The following is a 19,340-nucleotide window of genomic DNA, read 5'->3' as shown; positions in this document are numbered from 1 at the left end:
CGTATCCGGAAAGCAACGGAAAGGAATAAGAGATCCAATCAAATAATGAGAAACGGCAGGAAATAAGGACTGTGGAAGGGAGATTAATTCCATCCCCGTTTTTCTTTCGAAATAAAAATGAATAGGCTCTATTTTAGAGTTGACATCTGCAGAGATTTTCTTGCTCACCTTCCAGACTTTAGTTGCTGAGGTGGATGTTTTCCTTTCTCTACCTTGCGGATAATCTGTTCACTTTTGCAGCAACTGGGGAAACAGCCGATTAAACTTTTTGGTCTCCAGAAGCTGCAGTATTTATTACCTGACACAAATACTGAACATCTAATTTACTGCCAAAAAGGAAAAATTATGGCAAAAAAATTCCACTTGCGCTATTCTCAGGTACACAGTTATATTCAATTTAGATGAAGACAAAGATAATTTTTGTAAACATCAGAGCAATTAACAGCAAATATTTGTATTTATTTATTTTTCAAAAAAAAAGCTCTACACAATAATTGCAAACATTAACGAGCATTAGCATGGCTAGAACATGGCGTTGGCCTCCTCGCGAATCAGTAAGGTAGTGCAAATGTTAAAAGACAAACGCAGTTTCAAAATGCTTGACTATAATAGGTATTACATTAGCTACAATTGCCATTTTAAAATCTATTAAAACAAATAAATAACGCCTCCTTTGTTGTTTATATTGGCTTATATAATTCTATCTTGCTCTCCTTGCGACGTTCAGGTGTTGAAGAAGTATTCCTCACTCTTCTTGACAAACACTGTGGCGTGTCTGTGTACGAATCAAGTATCAAGTGCCTCCTTTGAGTAACAGCTCAGAAAGTCATATCGCCTGAGCAGATGCTCTCGGCTGTCTTCAGGTGTGTTATTTTGTGAGCTTTGAGCTCACTGCACTTGTATCTTTCTTCCATGTAAACATTTTCAAAGAACAGCATTGCCTCGGGATAGCCACGTGGTGATTGTTAATTCATGCAGTCCGTGAAGCTGCAGGCGGGGCTGAATAAGCCAGGATCCACTGCCAATGGGCTTAACAGGAACGGAGAGGTGGGAAGGTCGCTGTTGTTGAATCTTAATCTTTGCAATCCTTCACATCTCAAATGTGTTTATGGTTAAGATTCTGTGGTGTGTTTTTTTCTCTCTCCCTGCTTCCTTTTCCCTATTGAGGCCTTCAGAGGCTGATTAAGGTGTGTGTTGTTGAGGTGTGTTAAAGCAAAGATTCAGAGGAAGCTGCAGCTCAGCGGAAATTGGCTTCCCAAGGATGAAGAACAACAAAGTTTTTCAGAGTTTTACTCAGAGTTTAATTTATTTTTCTTTAAAATTCTCATAAGTGCCGCTCAATGTGCCCTAGAGCCTGGGCTCAAATCCACCTGAGGACCTGGGCCTTCTTTGTGGAGTTTATATGTCCCACCCTTGTCTGCCTGGTTTCCCAGGTCCCTGGCTTTATCCCAACAGTCCAGAAACATGCAGTCAAGGTGAATTGGTGAATTTCCCGTAGGAGTGAATGCTTGTTTGTCTTTCCATATGGCCCTGTGATCAACTGCCGGCTTCTCCAGGGTGAACCCCACCTCCCGCCCAGTGTCAGCTGGGATAGGCCCCAGACCCCCTGCGATCGGATAAGCAGTTCCAGAAATTGGGTGGATGGAGTTCTCATACATGGAAAGCTGTGGCCAAAAAATAGAAACATTTAAAGTGTGTGACTGAGGTGCCTAACCTTTTAAATAATGTCATGTTTACCAGAACTTTTGCAAAAGAAACATCTTTGTCCAGCATTGCCTTCCTCCGAAAAGTTAGAGAAAAAGAAAGCACTTGAATCTAATCGAATCAGATCAATTCATAAATGGCTCAAAACCCTGAGGAGACTCTACTGCCCTGGTTTCACTCCGACCAGGAGATGTAACCTGGCTGGAGGATTTTGCTCCTGTTCAAAAGCACTGGTAAGGTCTGTCACTGGGTTCGGCCACAAATGTTGTTTTCAGACTGATATAATCACCGTGAGGCAGAAAATCCTTCCTTAATTATATTGAGGCAGGGAAGGCTGTTCCCCAAATTGTCAACAAATGCTACTGTGGGAGGATCCAACACCGAGGTCTCAGCTGAGTATGTGATGCATCATCATCCAGCAGAGACAACAGATTTTAGAACATGTGCATTAAGTGTTTCCAGGTTAACCAGTAGATTCACAGAAGTCTGCCTATGAAATTGGCCCCACAGAATCATTAATTATTATTTTAATTCCATAGTTGTCATTTGGTGTAGGGCTCCATGCAGGTGCGTCTAGTGTCTTCACAACAAGATAAGAGATATTGATTCATGATCCTGGCTTTGAGCACTGTCATGTTAAAACATGGGGAGTCTTTTACTTTCAGCTGAGAGTGATGTGAGAGTTTTCTCAAGTGCTGTAAAAATCGTCTTTACGGTGGGAGTTGCTTCTGATGCAGCTTCGCCTGTAACAAGATTTTCTTGCTGTTTGTGTATCAAGATTCTGAGTAAATAAATCTCAACTTCATGACAGCTCAGTTGTTAAAGCACGGGATTGTTCTGACACTCTTACGAGTAAAGCAGCCTGAAGCTTTTTCTGCTTTCCTATAAAATAAAGATCTGTGATATGAGATGCCAAATAACACAAACAAGAGTCAGGGGATTAACTGTGGAAAGGTGCTAATAATTACACAGAATGTTGTTTCTTTTCAGAGCTCGACTGCATCAACAGTTTGATTCATGGAAGAGTTTTATCTCGGGATTCTCACACTATGTTGTTGTCAGGTTTGTGAGAGAAATCGATCGTAAAAGGTTGTTTCAGCATTAAGAAGCTGAGAAGCACTGCATAGCTTGTAGCATACATGACATAATGAAACAAACATAACCAAAATACATATAAATTAATGAACTAAAAACTATTTGCCATTTTTTGTTGATGCTAACAGATTATTTCAGTACGAATAAGCAGAGGAGAGTGTCATTGTTTTGGGGATAGGATGCATTATGAAGAGCAAAAACAAAGAATCAACTGGACTTGTTCAAGATTGATTCTTCGTTTTTGCTCTTTGCAATTTACCTCGACCCAGATGACTGAGAACCTACACAGACACGATAGGAAGCATGTTGATGGAAAACACTGAGCTTCAGTAAAGTGGGGAAAAAAATCAATTAAACAGGAATGGGATTTTAGTTGATCCTTTCTTGAACTATTGACTGTTTTACTTGGATTTGGAACTTTGTGTTGGTTTAGGGCCTAAACCAAACTTTAGGCTAAGACATTTTTGTACATATAGAAATTTAGTATTTGAAAAGTCAAACTTCAATACTGAATACTACATCACGTATCTTGGTTCTAAATACTAAATACTTTTTATTGATTTGTCCCTCGGAGGGTAATTTGGTTACAGCAGTTACAGTCTAACTGTAGTCTGCTGCTGGTCGCCGCGTGCACATGCGCCCAGGCAATGCGGGTGAAGTGTCTTGCCTAAGGACACAACGACATGTGCCTGAGCCGGGAATCGAACCGCCAACCTCTCGATCATAGGACACTCTCAACCACTGCGCCACCATCGCCCCTTTGTATTGGATATGTAGATAAAAACGAATTAATCGCTGAAGAGAATGATGATTCTTTGGCAAAGTCATGTCAGCCATGGTCCAAGATATTTCTGTTTAACAATGTTCATTTTCATTGTTAATGAGTAAAATGGGCAATTGTATGTAAAAATGCATGTACAATGTATATGATTGTGTTATCCAGACTATAAAACTATTACTTAAAATGCATTTGATGAGGCATTTGCCGAAATATTTAAAAGATTTCTTCAAATTATGGAAACAAATATGAAATCTTCTTTTGAAGCTCATGTGACTTGGAGGATCACAAAATAACCTTTTGCAAAATTAATTTAAATTGTTATTTTTTCAATAATTTAAAAATCACATTGCATACTTTATGTCTCAAATGAATCTGAAACAACACGAGACCCGTGCTGGCCACACATTAGTTTCTGACCTTTAAATGTTCTCTCATGAAGAATCCTCCTGGTCTTTTTTTTTAACAGGGATCAAAGAAAGGGCAAAACAAGTGTGGAAATGCTCATTGTGAGCATGACCCCAAATGGCTGGGGCTCACACAAAAGGAAAATGGGTCTGCAATCACAAAAAGAATGGCCTGTTTTCCTTCCACATGTGAAACGATTCCCCATGGGCATACCTACTAAGGGAGTCGTTAAATTCTCACACTTTTATACTGGTTTTCATTTCTTAATTTCCCACGAACTCCAGTCTGAATGAAAGCTCTGTCTCCAGACAATGTTGGTAATTAAAAAACAAGCATGCTAATACTGATATCAGTATTCTAGCGAGCCATCCGGCGCCTCAGGGGGGGAACGCCGTGCACCGCCAACACTGATTTTAGAGAGGAGGCGGAGAGCTGCTGACCTCGACTGGGGATATTGTCAGACGGTCGAACAAATACTTTGAGGATCTCCTCAATCCCGTTACCATGTCTTCTACGGGAGCAGAGGCTTAGGTCTTAGAGGTGGACTCGTCCATCACCCGGGCTGAAGTCACTGAGGTGGTTGTCAAGTTCCTCGTGGCAGGACACCAGGGGTGGACAGGACCCCCCCGGAGGGGGTCCAGATTGGGGGGGGGGGGGGGGGGTTGCAGCTGAGTGTGAAGCAAATGGTTCTTGATTGGGAAAAAGGTGGTCTGCCCTCTTATTTGCCTCAAGTGGAGAAGTTGAAGTATCTTGGTGTCTTGTTCACGAGCGAGGGAAGGATGGAGCGTGAGATTGACAAACTGATCATTGCAGCGGCTGCATGATGCCTTCGATGTAGCGGTCTGTCATGATGAAGTCGGAGTCAATCTCTGCAGGGTGGCTGGACTTTCCTTAGAGATGGGGCGAGGAGCTCAGTCACCAGGGAGGAACTCTGAGTAGAGTAAAAGGCCTGATGTCAGGGGATGTATTGATGACTTTATTTGGAAAATAAACTGAGATCCAAGACAGACAGACTCGGTCTATACGTTTAAGGAAAATGCTGGTTTATATTTGTCACACATATGTGTTAAGCAGAGCAGCGGCTGGCTGGCTGTGGAGGGATTTGGTGGGCTGGCAGGAATGGAAATCATTCAAAGGAGGAAGAGACAAGCTGCTTACCACTGTAATTATTAAGCTATTCACTTCTGCAGCAGACAGCTGGAGCAGAGTAATCTCTCGGTACCTATTTACTGTAAAAGCATCCCATTTCCATCCCATTAGACATACAGCGCAGGTTATTGAAAAGCTGTAAGGAAGGTTGGAAAATGCATGCATAAGTCAATTCATCGGCCCATCACAGCTGTTAAGGAAGAGATTATACATTCTTCTGGACTTGCCTTTGTCTGCGGGAAATGAATGACTTGCAGTGCTTCATGCGAGCATCGAAGAAAGCTTTCTTGCAAGGCGGCCACATGCTTGACTCAGTTGTGTGTGCATTCTGATTGTACACCACCTAGCCACTTTTTGCCCCGCTTCACTACAAATGCAGATGCTCTAATCTCATCCCTGGGCCCAGGATTTACAAAAGAAAAGGTGTCACAAAAGCTTCTGGAGATTTGCATGGACCCAGTTTCTTGTCTGTGGCAACTGAAGGCTGATTTTATAATCTGCTCCACATGAAGCAGACGGTGGTTTGACTCTTTCTGCAGTATATTTTATGACTGCCAAGAGCTTGTGACAGAAGGAGAACTGAGAACCTCCTGTCACTCGTTGGCTGCTTTCAAAGATGATAGAATGCAACTGCAAAACGAGTCACAGCGGAGATGAATCTAAGATAATGGTTGTTTGAACTTTGGAGGCTTCACAAATTATATTTCTGGAGCCAGTTGGTGAAATCTGCATGATGGTTATAGCTCTCTTTTTTTTTTCTCTGAGGAAGGCTTGTCACCGCCGGCTGCTTCAGCTGATGTCTAGATTCAAGCCACCAATGCTCAGCTGAAGTTTTTGCCTGGACCTCCTGTGATAATAGAAAAGTAATCTTCAGATGCTAATGGCTTTTCTCGTTCAGTAATGTGACTTGATCCGCCAGGTACTTTCTCATTTAAACATTAAAACACATAGCTTCTTCACTTTCCTTTACCCCCTCCAACACGATCGAGCTTCACAAGAAATAAGAGACAGAGGAATAGGCATCCATTTCTAATTGCGCCATGTGCATAGGAAGTGTTTTTGTTGGCAGGGAAATCAACTTGCCTCCCTAAAGAAACACCAAAGGTTATCACGTTTGCTTTCTGTTGCTGGGAATGAGGGATTTTCGAATGTGTTGTAACCAGAAGTAATTTTAACAATGTCAGAGGTGAGTGAAAACACAGCCCCTCCCTCAGGAGTGTCTCTGTGTGTGTGTGTGTGTGTGTGTGTGTGTGAGGATGCAAGCTTTGAAGTCTGTAGATTTTCCACTCACAAATGTAAACCAAAGATAAAACAAATGTTTGGTACAAAAGGAAGACCCCCTCTATTTTATTCAGAGATAGCAGCACTTCCTCAGTGAAGCCGATCATGCTCCAGCTAGTATTTACGCAGCTACCCTAATCATCGCATTCAGAGCCTGGATGTTTTAAAGAATGTCTTCCATTAAGAACCACGATAACAATTAAAGCAATCAGACCAAGTAAAATCTGTAGCTGTGGTTCATCGAGCTGCAATCTGAAAGTCAAGTGTCAACTGAAGAGGCTCATGAGGATGTCATTGCTCTTTCTGTGAAGTCTTTCTGCTTGTTGGAGCCAAATGCTTCCATTTTTTACTGCTTCTTATTAAACCGGCTCGGAGATGGAGGAGATGAGATTACAGCTGTCTTTACGCTCTTGGGCCTTGCAATGGGTTGGTTTTGATTGCCTGGCTGAAATGTCTTTGCATTGAGCCTGAGTTGGAATAACGTGGTGCTGCCGCCTCACATCAGCAGGTGCTCCTAATCTGCTCATTGAATCTGTTCAACGAAAGCAGGGGTGCCGAACCTGTCCGGTGGAGGGCCGAGAGGCTCCAACCATCTCTCCAGCAGCTGATCTCACTAATGAGTTCCTTCTCTCAAATTGGAGGAGGTGTTGATAATTAAAATCGCTTGCTTTAGTAACCAGCTGGAAGGAAAACCTGCAGCCTCTCGGTCCTCCACCGGACAGGTTCGACACCCCTGAACAAAAGCCTTCAGACAAAACACCTCTTTCCCTGTCTGTAGCTGTTAGACCACCGAACCAATATTCTTTATCTCACAAACACGAATAACCAGTGCATACATCATATTAAATGTCATATCCCTTTAATATTTCATATTTTCATAAGCAAGTTTTAGAGAAGTGGCGTAACACCTGGGTGACTATGAGACGCTTTGTGTCATCTGGCCATTTGTAAAGCAGCAGCAACAATATATATATATATATATATATATTGTTTCTGCTTTGCCCATATTTTGGTAAAACATGCAATCTATTTAACCTGTACTTTAGCTACAGATAAAAAGGACCCCACTTCCAATTCCAGTCTGAGAAAGTGTTCAATGTTTTAAAAAGTAGGTTTCTTTAAAACCGTGTACCGTATTTTTCTTACCATAAAGCACACCTGATTATAAGGCGCAACATCGCACAACATCAATGAATGGGTTTATTTTCATACAAACACATGCACCGGGTTATAAGGCACATTAAGCAGAACAAAGTCAGATTGTGTGTGACTTTGAACGCTTGGAGTTGGAGTTCTTTGGCTAATCCACTAATGATGGCAAACTCCGAATTAGTTTGCTTCACTTGGGTTTTGACAGCATCGATGAGTCGCAGATTGCTTGGCGCAGGTAATCTTCTTGCTTCCTCCACTCCCGTCCCGTTGATTCATTAATGTTGAATTCTCTCGCAGCTGCTCTGCTGCAGGACTGATAGTTTGAAATCCACTTCATAAGCATGTCGCCTTCTGTCTTTCTTTTTTTTTAAGCATGGCATTTTGGGGTCCTCACACAAACACCATAATATTTTGTTGAAGCACAGTACCGGTACGTATCACTCCCATGGGCTGGATGACAAATAATTTTCAGACATCTCACTTACAGTAATTTCACTAATGTTGGTGACTGGAATGACTATCTAATCCAACCTATGACTGTCTGTCTGTGTCACTTGCATTCATATTGAGGCTTTTGCATCTAGTCTGGTACTTTTTGGCCTCAGAAAAATATCACTAGCAACACTGTAAACTTCAGTTCAGTTGCGAAAACATTCTTCATATTGATATTTCTCTACTTCCTTTTTTTACTCCTCCAGTTTTGGCTGAGCTCTTGTGAATTTCCAGTTCTCAGTATCCCATTGAATTGCAAAGTTGCTTCTTTTGGAGCAGACACATTGGGAATTTATCAGACACTTTCTCGGTTGTGTTGCCCACAGTATATATTTAATGAGGTGTTAGAGGTTTCATGCTATTGGTTTACTTGTTGACCTCCTCTGGAGATTTTCAGACTTGGATAAAAAAAAAAAAAAAACAATGCACGCCTGCAAAGATTTGCTTTCACCAGCTTTAGTGGAAACTCATCTAGCAGGCAGTACAAAGAAAACTTTAAAGATAGATTGACATTTTAAATTAATGCTGCAGGATTTATATTTAACTTTCACTCATATTATAGCTTCATAAAGTAGAATAATGAGTGTCAGGAACCCGGCCGGAGCTTCCTGCTCCACGTAGCTCCACCCTCCTGCTCTCCTCTCTCTGCTCTGCCTGCCACACCCGCCATCAGCTCATCCACGTCACCTGTGCTGCTCAGGACACCTGCTGCTTGTCTCCTCATCAGCCCCACTGCATTTATATTCTGCTCAGGCCTGTGCGCTCTGCCAGATTGTGACTTGTTTCTACTCTCCAGCACCCTGATGTTATGCTTTTGGGCTCGCCCTATCAGCATTCTGACAGTTGTGTTTATGTTTATATATTATTCTATAATAAACTTTTATTTCTGCACTGAAATATTCTTGAGTTTAGTTTCTCAAACAAAGCTGCAGACACTTCAAAGTCATTGGAAATGTAAAAGGCCCAGTGGGAGCAGGAGTGCTGACTTCAATTTTATGCATAATACTTCACACAAGCCCCTTAATAGTGCTGCAGAAGCTTCGGGTGGGCCACAGTGAATGCACAAGGACACACACACACACACACACTTTTTATAATTTCCACCACAGAATCACAAGTCTGCCGGTATCCACCGTGTGAAATGCCTTGGCCAGCATCCTTCCTCCTGTTGCTACGTGCTGCTAATAATGAGGCTGCTGTTATCACTCACCTTTCTACTCAATTGAGGCAAAGGGAAGAAAAAGGCGATGACAATGTTGCCTCTTTGTCCAGTGTTATTGTCCAAAATATTTTGTGCCCCTGAAAGTCAGAAATCCCCTTCCATGACAAAATGTTAATTGCCAGCACTGGTCTGCATCTTTCACCTTGCTGCAGGAACCACCATGCTGCCCATATAAAGGAGTAGGACATGTTTAAAGGGGTGTCTGGTCTTGTGCATGTCTGGAATGAGGACATCTGATTTTCAGGCCAATATTCTCTGACATATATATATATATATCTTTAATACAGCATAACACATATTGTTCAGTGCCTCAGTTCGGAGATACACTATATTGCCAAAGACATTTGCTCAGCAATAAATTCAGGTGTTCCAATTGTTAAGTGAACCCTTCAAATGCTAGTCCAGATTCTTCAGTTGAACTGACCTTTCGGACAATATATGTTATTTTACTGAAATCATCGTTTACACCACCTGACAGTCAGTCATCAATCTGAGCTGGACCGACACCAAGGTTTCTGAGTGAAATGCTGAGTCTCGCTGCTACAGTGAATCCACAGAAGGTGAACCGCGATATTGCGAGGGACGGCTGTACTTTCTGCCACCTTGCTATGCAGTACCGCATTGGTACTCCCATCTCCTGTGCTCCTACCATTGCTGCCACATGGAGGGGCTCCCGTGGGACTGGGCTCTGGGCCCGGTTTGGGGTGAGGCCGAGGAGGCTAGGGGTTGGGGTCTTGCCACTGACTGAAGCACACTAGTGGTCTTAAGGAGCACTGCTGAGGGGAAGTCATGTGCGTTTGAAGTAGGGACCTCAGAGAGCCTGTTTACCCAGGACAGGGAGGGGTAGCTGGCCCGCTGCACAAGAATGCCTGTGTCATAACTGCAGCAGCAGAGAGGAGGAATGAACTCCACAATCCCAACAGTGTCGGAGCTGGGCCAGGGCTGAGGTGGCAGCCATTTCTTCCTATTTATTTTAGCTCTCTTGCTACTGAATCGCTGGCCCTGTCTTTGACTCGAAGCATCCCCGGAAAAGTGAAAAATGACCTGCACTTTATGATTTGAGATGTCAAGCGAATGAAAGAACTAGATAAAACATTGGAACTGTTAATTGCTTTGCTTTCATCAGAGGAAGGATACAGTGCACAGAAGCCTTTTATCTCCAAACACACACTTTGCCTTTCTTCATGTAAATACGTTCACAGTGGGATCATTACAATGGTGTCGTAGTTCAATGTTACACACTAAATCTACTTGACAGGAACACTGTGCTGTGGGTGAATGCATGCTTGTATGAGTCGTGTAATTATAACTAGTTTAAAGGCTGAATGAGGTAAAAAATAAATAAAAAAATTACATTATAAAAAAACAGATGTCCATCAGATTGGGCTTAATTCACACTGCTGGAATGAGGTCTGTTTTTTCATAGCACACACAAGCTACTTGTGAGTCCATGTGACCTTTGTTTACCAACCCAGGTTTGTTTGTGAATGGGCAGCATGAACCCACATGAACCTGAATGTTAGCTCAGTGTCTCTGGCAGAGCTGTCTGGGCATACCCACATCGCCAAATGAAAAAAAAATGCAAGCTTGATATTTAAAGCAAACTCATTCATCACTTCTGAAAACGCTGCTGGGATTACACATTGCCACCATGTGCTTTTAAGATCAAATTTTTAGTCCACAGAATTTCAGAATCCTTTAAATGCTTATAGTAAACATTCAGATTTAAAATTGGGCGTGCAAATAAAATACCAACCAACCCTAACTCTAACTAACAACCTAAAAACTTTCTTTATGACAAACCAAACGGCTGATTTTATAGCGGAAAGTCTGACCTGCAGTGCTTCCATCTGTAAAGCAGAGGATATCTGTGGCCGCTTGATCGTTTTCCTGAGTGACTCACTGGCGTTAAGATTACCGCCTGAACAAGAAGAAGGATTTCACAGCGGTGCTGCTCTAGGGGTTTGACAGAGACTATCTCAGCATTCAGAGGATAAAGCTTCACAGTATTAAGTACTGAGAGGCCGTTCCATCAGCACTGGAAGTATAAATACGTTCTCAGTCTGATTCAGCAAGTTCACGGGGGGACAGAGAACTGTCAAAGATGGCTCAGATCATTTTCACAACAGGCGAAGAACGGAGCATACTTTGATGTTAAATCAGATTTTCTATTACCGGTATATAACTCTAATGGATTATCTCTGAATTGTTAAAATGTCTTAAGGTTGAATAAATGTGTTTTTATATTTCTATCTCTGGCTACTAAAGGAAAGATTGTGATCTCAAGGTCACGTGGGTTAGGCAGCATGGCGGTGAATTTAGCTGATGGAGATGCTTTAAAAAGGCCGGAGATTTTTCACAGCACTGTATATAACCTGATGCACAACAAGCATGCAAACAGTTACTGACACAAATCCAATCCTGTGAGCGCTTCAGTACTGCATTCCTGAACATAAGGGTAATTATTTATGTAGAAAAAATACTTGTTAAGGGTGTTAATATAAGCATTTTTATAAAGTTTTAAGGAAGCTGAATCTTTGACTCAACCAGCATCAGACTAACCTTTCACTTGTCCTTGATCCCGGCGCAGGTCCAGAGCTCAACGTACCTGAAACTCTCGACTCTATAGTGCAGCAGGTCACTGAGGCTGCTCGCCGCCGCCGCCGAGATGCCGGAGATACTGCTTACAACATTGAAGTCCTGCTTGGAGTTGATGACTCGGTTGTCCGTTTTCATGGCAAGGAGCATGTGCAGAATTACCTTCTCACACTCATGAATATTGTAAGTTACCAATGCTTGTTTGAGTACCTGCACTTGTCTATGTGCTGATTGTTGGGCTGTCCAGAATTTAACAGGCGTGGGTGTTACGGTGATCATGGAGAGATATTGTAATGCATGGTCGACTGTATTGGATAAATACTGTGGGAATTACCTCACTTCCTGTTAATCACCTCCAATATCTGCTGTCAAGATGTAAAGTTTCTACTTGTATTCCAGGTGATTCCATTTCTGTGAGAAATTATTTATAAGGAGCTGTTCTGACAGAGAAAACAATGACTGTGTATTGTTTGCATATGAACAAGTTCAGCTCACATATTTAATAAAAGATAATATCATTATTTCTATAGCGCTTTCTAAATCAACTTACAAATAACTGAAAAAAATAATATTGTTTTTGCAATGTATGTAAATGCATAGTAGACTAAGTTATCACAGTTTTAGTCACAAAATCATTTCATTAAAGTGTTTACTGGGATTATTTTAAGAAAGCTGACTTTAGAATATCGTAAAATATTTTCCTAATCATTTCCTCATCAAATTCATGCATTCTGTTCGGTGACATCCCCAAGGATCAATAAGGTGAAAAAATGCTCCCAGGGAAATTAGCATATATTTGTGTCCCATTAGAATATATTTTCCACTTCCTCTGACCTGTGTGGAGAGCACTGACAGGTTGTCAGTGCAATGTGGTGGAAAGGCTCAGCAATAAATCAGTGGCCCAAATCAAATGAAACCCCGGGTGCAAATTAAGCCTCCTCCTGTACACCGCCTGTGGCCTGAACCAGATGTGGATTGCTCACTGAGTCGATCAGTATTTATCGAACGTTCAATCGGTTGGTGGAAAAGTGGCAGGATAATGCCCGACATTTTGAGAAAATGTGTGAAACAATTATGAGACAACAAGAAAAAAAGATGGAGAAAATGCTTACAGATTTAGACTTGCTTGTATCTGTAGCTGAAAGTAGATATAACAGCAAATGTGTCTTTACCCTTAAACACAGCAAATGCAAATAAAATTGCAGGTTGTAAAATTGCAGGCTGTATTATTTAAAATGGTAATTAACAGATCTTTCTTTATATGCGTCCTGCCCGTGTTGTCTTGATGATGGTAGGACACGCCTCCTCTCTTCACTCGCTCTCCCATAAAGTTTCAATGTGGCAATTTGACTGCTCTGTGATTATAGTCCATCATGAAGGGAAAGACTATAGTTTGTCTTGCTCTCTCCTCGTGGGATGGGTTGAAAGTAGGAAGGAGAATTAAAGAAGAGAAAAGCTGTAATGTTATTTCTGTCAGTTTTTAATAAACTTTTTAACTTTCCTTCTCAGGTCAATGAGATTTACAATGACGAGTCCCTCGGCGTCAACGTCAAAGTTGTCCTGGTGAGGATGATCATGCTGGGGTATGCCAAGGTGATTTTCTCAGTCAATGATGTGGGAGACTGCAGTACTGCAGCCGGAAGATAGAAGAGCACTTTTCAATTAATGTTCTTTCAACTGATAAATTGAGTGACAATTTTAGCATACGCTATTAGAATTTTCAGAAAGGCTGTAGTTATGTCTTTATCACAGCCCTTTGCTTCAGTGTATATTTCTCCTATGAATTCAAGTCTATGGAAACCCAGAAATCCACAGCTTTGTGTTCTCATGCCATTAATGCAACATCTTGTGATGTATATGCATGTGTGTTTAGAGTAGAGTAAAAAAAAAAAATGTGTGTGCTGAGTGCAATATACAGTGACAATAAAATCTTTCTTTATCTTTCTTCTTAAGTGCGGTTGAAGATTATTGCAACATCACAGAGCACATCAGTGACAATTCCATAGCCATTTGTCATATAGGGCATAGAAACTGATCTTTATTTCAGGGCTCGGCCACCTGTGAATTCTTTCACACCTACATCAAAAACACGATGGCATCTCAGAAATATACAAAGTCTTGAATGCCTTATTTCCTGTAGCTATATTTTAATTTGTTGTCTGATTATGATTGTCTCATGCTCAATGACGGAACACTTATATGCTCCATTCCCTTTCTTCTCTTTCCCCTGTCAGTCTATCAGCCTCATTGAAAGGGGCAACCCATCACGGAGTCTTGAGAATGTGTGCCGTTGGGCCTTTGTGCAACAGAAAGGCGACCCTGAGCACGCAGAGCACCATGACCATGCGATTTTCCTCACTCGCCAAGGCTTCGGCCCCACAGGGATGCAGGGTAAGGTGCCAGAGGTTCCACTGGGTCAAATGAGAATACGTTTTTGATCTGCCTGGTGGTGATTAACCTGAAAATAGATACAGGAAGAGATTAATCGTGCTACATATCAGTACTCTGTGTTTGTTATTCAGGAATGTATGCGTGATGTCACTGGTCATGAAAGACAGAAAACCTTCACTTAATTTCAAAGTGTTACAGCTTCTTCTGATGTCCTCAAAAGTTGAAAGTTCACGCAGGACATTCAACAAGCTCAAGCTTCTAATTTATACAAAAGTTGCAAATTGCAGTATTTTTTATATGTCTAAAACAAAAAATATATACAGTAAATGGTTCCTTTTTTTGTAGAAATTAGTAATTACTATAAATTGTATATTACTGGTAAGAGAAGTGTAACCTTGTAGTGCCACAGGGAATTGCTGTTCTGCAGTCAGCTCAGTGAAACAATCTCGGACTTGGGTGGGTTCTGTATTTGATCATCCTTTGGTTGCTGTGCAGGCAGCTCACCTCCTGAATACCGCCACTCATCCTAGCATGAATAATGCCCTGGGCAGTTTATATAATTCGCTGCAGAGTCCTCCCATCCAAGGCTGTGAATACACTTTTTTGGTTTGTGATGTTTACGTATGTTATGAGGTACAGTACTACTTTGACATACGAGTATGATTCGTTCCAGGACCAAGCTCGTAACTCAAATTGCTCGTGTGTCAAATCATTTTTCCCAATATAAAATAACGGGGGGACGGGCTGGAACGTCCCAAAATCCAAAAAACACAGCCGAAGCAAAATCTAACGAGCAAGCAGTTCAATACAATATGCAGGTTAAGAATAAAAATGCACTGCCACAGGGGTAAAATCAAATATGTTCCAGCACATCTGCAGTGCTCTTTGTTCAAGAAGGCAGGATATCTTTGAGTCATTTACAAATAGGCTACCCTGAAAACACTGAAAAAGCAAAGCTATCATGTGCATGAAAGAAAGGGAGAGAGATATTTACAATCATCCAGAAAATGAATGCAAATTGGGGACTAAACGCTTACTAATTAAGTTCTAAACCCCACGCTCATTTACAGCAGCATTCATGATTCACATCTTTCACTAATTTAAATTAAAAGGTCTTTGATCACTGTGTTCTGAAAACCTGCATTCTGTCAAGCACCAACTAAAGTTAGCAACAAACTCGGGCAGCAAAGGCAGCGTGGGCTTGACTTGACAGTGAAAACATGTTGGTAAAGCACCAACAGCCTTCCACAGATGTTCTTCTGTCCAACAGTATGTTCACACCACAGGGCTTAATGCTCAATTCTGATTTTATGTTTTTTCTTATTTTTATTTTTTTTTGGGGGGGGGGGGGGGGGTGTTTTTTTGTGCGAATTCATTCACATTTCAATTGAATGCGACATGTATGCAATCTCCTGTTTGAACGCCATGTGACACAAAAGTGTCCCGCATGCACAGAAGAGGAGGCAATGATTGTCTCAGTTTTACACTTCTCCCTCATCTATTTGTCACACCAAGACAAATATCTGACAGATCTGAACTAATAGAGCGTGTGGTTTCAGCTCGATCTGAATAAATGGACCCCACTTGACACTTCTGCAGCACAGCAACTACCGCTCCCTGTCAGACAGACAGACAAATGAGCATGGTTTGACGTAGCATCGTTGTTGAAGACAATTTAAAATATATATATAATTTATATTTATTTTTCAATGATAATTTGACAGAATTTTATGATTATTTTACCGGGTCACAGACATACATTTATATCTAATTATTTTGTATTAGGAGCCAATTAAACCTTTAAAGCCCACACCATGAAGTAATCATGTCAGAATAGTCAAAACACTCTATTTATTTTAGAAAATAAGGTCTTAATGTAACTTTCTGACAAATCTGTCAAAACAAACTCAAACAGTGCTCTAATTTATGTAACATTTTCAAAATCTGGATTTTTTTCATGGGAAATGCAGATGCATTTGTTGGCTTGTATCTATCAGCTTTTCCGGGGGGGGGAAACAAATCAAGCTTCTGAAGTAGAAGTCTCAAAATCCTGAAAGGCCATGTGTGATACGTTTGGCAATAAAGGGTTAACATGTCAATTTAATAATAACTTAAATATGCCATAATTAAATACTTTACTCATGTCACACGTCAGTGGCCCTCCGAAGAAATGGTGACTTGTCCAGTGTCTATACCCACTCTCTCACCCAATGCCAGCTGGGATAGGTGAACCCGTGACCCATGATTTGGATAAGCAGCTTTGTCTTCAAGAAGATAAATGAATGAATGAATATAACATGTCATTAGATTAGTCAGCTAACAAAACAACAAAACTAAATAATTACAGTGACACTTACTATATATCACAAATAGCCTTTATTTATATCTAGATGCTGTTTCTTTCTTAAAATTCTGCCAGCAGCATTTGGTTTGATTTGCAGGTGCACATTATGATTAAATAGATGATGATCCCGATGTGTCATATTTGTGTTTTTTTTAAGGCAGCTACCAGCTCTGTCATTTTGTGTCTCAAACAACCTGGGATTTTTTTCTCATCCAATAATTCCTGATTCTTCCTGATGTCCTACAGGTTATGCTCCAGTCACAGGCATGTGCCACCCAGTCCGTAGCTGCACCCTCAACCATGAAGATGGTTTCTCCTCAGCCTTTGTTGTGGCTCACGAGACGGGACACGTGTAGGTTTATTTTAATGTTCTCCCTTCACTGTTTGTGTTGGGGCATAAACTCCTCAGCACACATTTGCCTCCCACTAAAGTGACACTGTGTCGGTCTGAGTGTGAGCATCTTCTGGGGATTGTTATCCCTTGATTCCAATGTAAAGTGACACGAGGTGCCTTTAAGCAGCGTGGCCTTATAGCACTCTGACATGCTCGCGTTCATTGAATTGCAATGTTTGTCTATTGACCACATGTCCTTGCACATTTTATTTTTGCACATGTTTTCTGACCTTTGAAACTTAAACTATAGTCCACACTTGCTGCAATATATTTCTCTTCCATTTTGTTACGTGTGATGCACATAACAATGTGGACTAATGATGCTCTTAATCTGTTGTTGGTTTCAAAGCTTTGTAGCTACAGGCAAGATGAATGGGCACTTTAAGTGCAGGGAAGTGCAGTCTTATCATTGGTCTCCCAGCACACACACCATTATCTCAATTAAAGAGCCATTGTTCTCATGGCACCCACCTGAGCACATAACCCTCCCATCTGGCATCAGAAGAACGCTTACTGGAAATAAAAAGGCACTTTTAGCCAAAATCAAATCAAATTCTCTATACCACGGCAGTGCTCGTTATTTTTACCCCAAGGGGGCCATGTAGTGGAGTTTGTGCCCTATGCTTGTTCATAGCAAGTCATTCACTAGGTCTCCATTGTAGTATTTTCACCTGTTTGACACTCAGAAAGATGTTTCACAAAAATGTGCATGTGTTTAAAGTGGAAAAATGTTTTCCCATGTGGGAATAATGAAGTATTGTTTTTCTATTTCTCACCTGTCCTTGAGCAGGTTAGGCATGGAGCATGATGGCCAAGGCAATCGCTGTGGAGACGAGACGGCAATGGGAAGCGTGATGGCCCCTCTGGTGCAGGCGGCCTTCCATCGATACCACTGGTCAATGTGCAGCGGGCAGGAGCTGAAGAGATACATCCAGTGAGTTCATGTTTGCAGTTAGCGTTCAAATTGTGTGAGCATGAAACAGTTTGGACTGTTTTAATATGCAAAATAGCCAAAGTGCTGTTCTCCTGTTGACCATAGCTGACCTGAGGAAATGGACATTTAGTTAAAGTAGCTGAAGTACTAAAATAAATCCTGTTACGTTTGATTAAATTAGACAGTTTGAACAGCACGCTGGAGAAGCCTGTATGGATCTATGGCCTGTGCTCAGTTCATAGACATCGACTTTCTCACGCAATGGTAAAATAATCAATTTGTTTGGGAGACAACGTTCAGCAGAGCGTTGACACACAACAGCTGAAGGGCATTAAAGGGAATGACAAGGGCAATCTGCCATCAGCTTTCAAACAGTAAAGCCTTTATGAGACCTGGAACCACTACAGAGAAATAGTATGTATGATTTAGATTTAAAAGTCTGACTGCCTTGTGACAATGAATGGTCATAAATGTGAACACTTTGTTTCTGAAAGCAAAAGAGGGAGCTCATGTTTTTCATAATTTTACATGTAAAAAAAGTAATGCAAATCCTGGTTTGTCTGACACTGAGCCAAATGATACTCTTCACCGTGATTTACCACAGACAAATCATTTATCATGACCTGGCACTGAATGAAAAGGAAATATAAGGATGGTTAATGCTTTGTTGATTACCCATTATTGAATGCCCTTTTATTTCACCTGCTTTTGGTTTGCCCAATGAATTGGATGATAAATGAAAGTCAAAATGTCATTCAAGTATTTCCTGTAGGTTACATTGGATGTTCTCCCCGTGTCTGTGTGGGTTCTCTCCGGGTTTCTGGCTTCCTCCCACCACCAAAAACATGCAGCTTAGGTGAATTGTTCACTCTAAAATTTGACCGTAGGTGTAAATGTGTATGTGAATGGGTGTTTGTTCCTCTATTTGGCCCTGACGACTTATCCAGGGTTCTGCCGCCTGATATCAGCTGGAATAGGCTCCAGTGTAAACCTGCGTGCGAATCAGATTCGTGGCTGAAGACAAAACAATTACCGATTGTCTCGCCTTCAAGAAAACGAGTGAATAATCGAATTCAGTGCTTGGAATTAATGTCTCCTCTTTTTTTATTTTGTGAAAGAACATATGACTGTCTCTTGGATGACCCTTTCAAACATGACTGGCCGCAGCTTCCCGAACTTCCTGGCATCAACTACTCAATGGATGAGCAGTGTCGGTTTGATTTTGGAGTGGGCTACAAGATCTGCACTTCAGTGAGTGTAGCTTTTGGCTTAAAAATTATACTAATATTTTATATATATATATATATATTCATATATGTAATATACAATATATGTAATCATTACATGTAATTTTTACCACAGATGTGAAGGATTTACCAAAGTAAAGTTGTTTTCTAG

The 19,340-nt window shown here is 41.2% G+C and overlaps 1 protein-coding gene across 1 annotated transcript in view; it reads left to right on the top strand.

Moving 5' to 3' along the window:
* Window positions 1-19,340, top strand: part of LOC137915210 (A disintegrin and metalloproteinase with thrombospondin motifs 3-like) — a 56,513-nt gene that overhangs the window by 22,509 nt on the left and 14,664 nt on the right. The window contains exons 5-10 of the mRNA XM_068758650.1: window positions 11,872-12,062; window positions 13,389-13,472; window positions 14,114-14,270; window positions 16,861-16,966; window positions 17,799-17,942; window positions 19,061-19,193. Coding sequence (XP_068614751.1) covers window positions 11,872-12,062; window positions 13,389-13,472; window positions 14,114-14,270; window positions 16,861-16,966; window positions 17,799-17,942; window positions 19,061-19,193 — 815 coding nt within the window. The remainder of the gene's footprint in view (window positions 1-11,871; window positions 12,063-13,388; window positions 13,473-14,113; window positions 14,271-16,860; window positions 16,967-17,798; window positions 17,943-19,060; window positions 19,194-19,340) is intronic.

This window comes from Brachionichthys hirsutus, unplaced genomic scaffold (assembly GCF_040956055.1).
Source record: "Brachionichthys hirsutus isolate HB-005 unplaced genomic scaffold, CSIRO-AGI_Bhir_v1 contig_714, whole genome shotgun sequence".
Classification (NCBI taxonomy): Eukaryota; Metazoa; Chordata; class Actinopteri; order Lophiiformes; family Brachionichthyidae; genus Brachionichthys; species Brachionichthys hirsutus.
The sequence above is the reverse complement of the archived record's forward strand: the minus strand, read 5'-3'. Positions and strand labels throughout refer to the sequence as shown.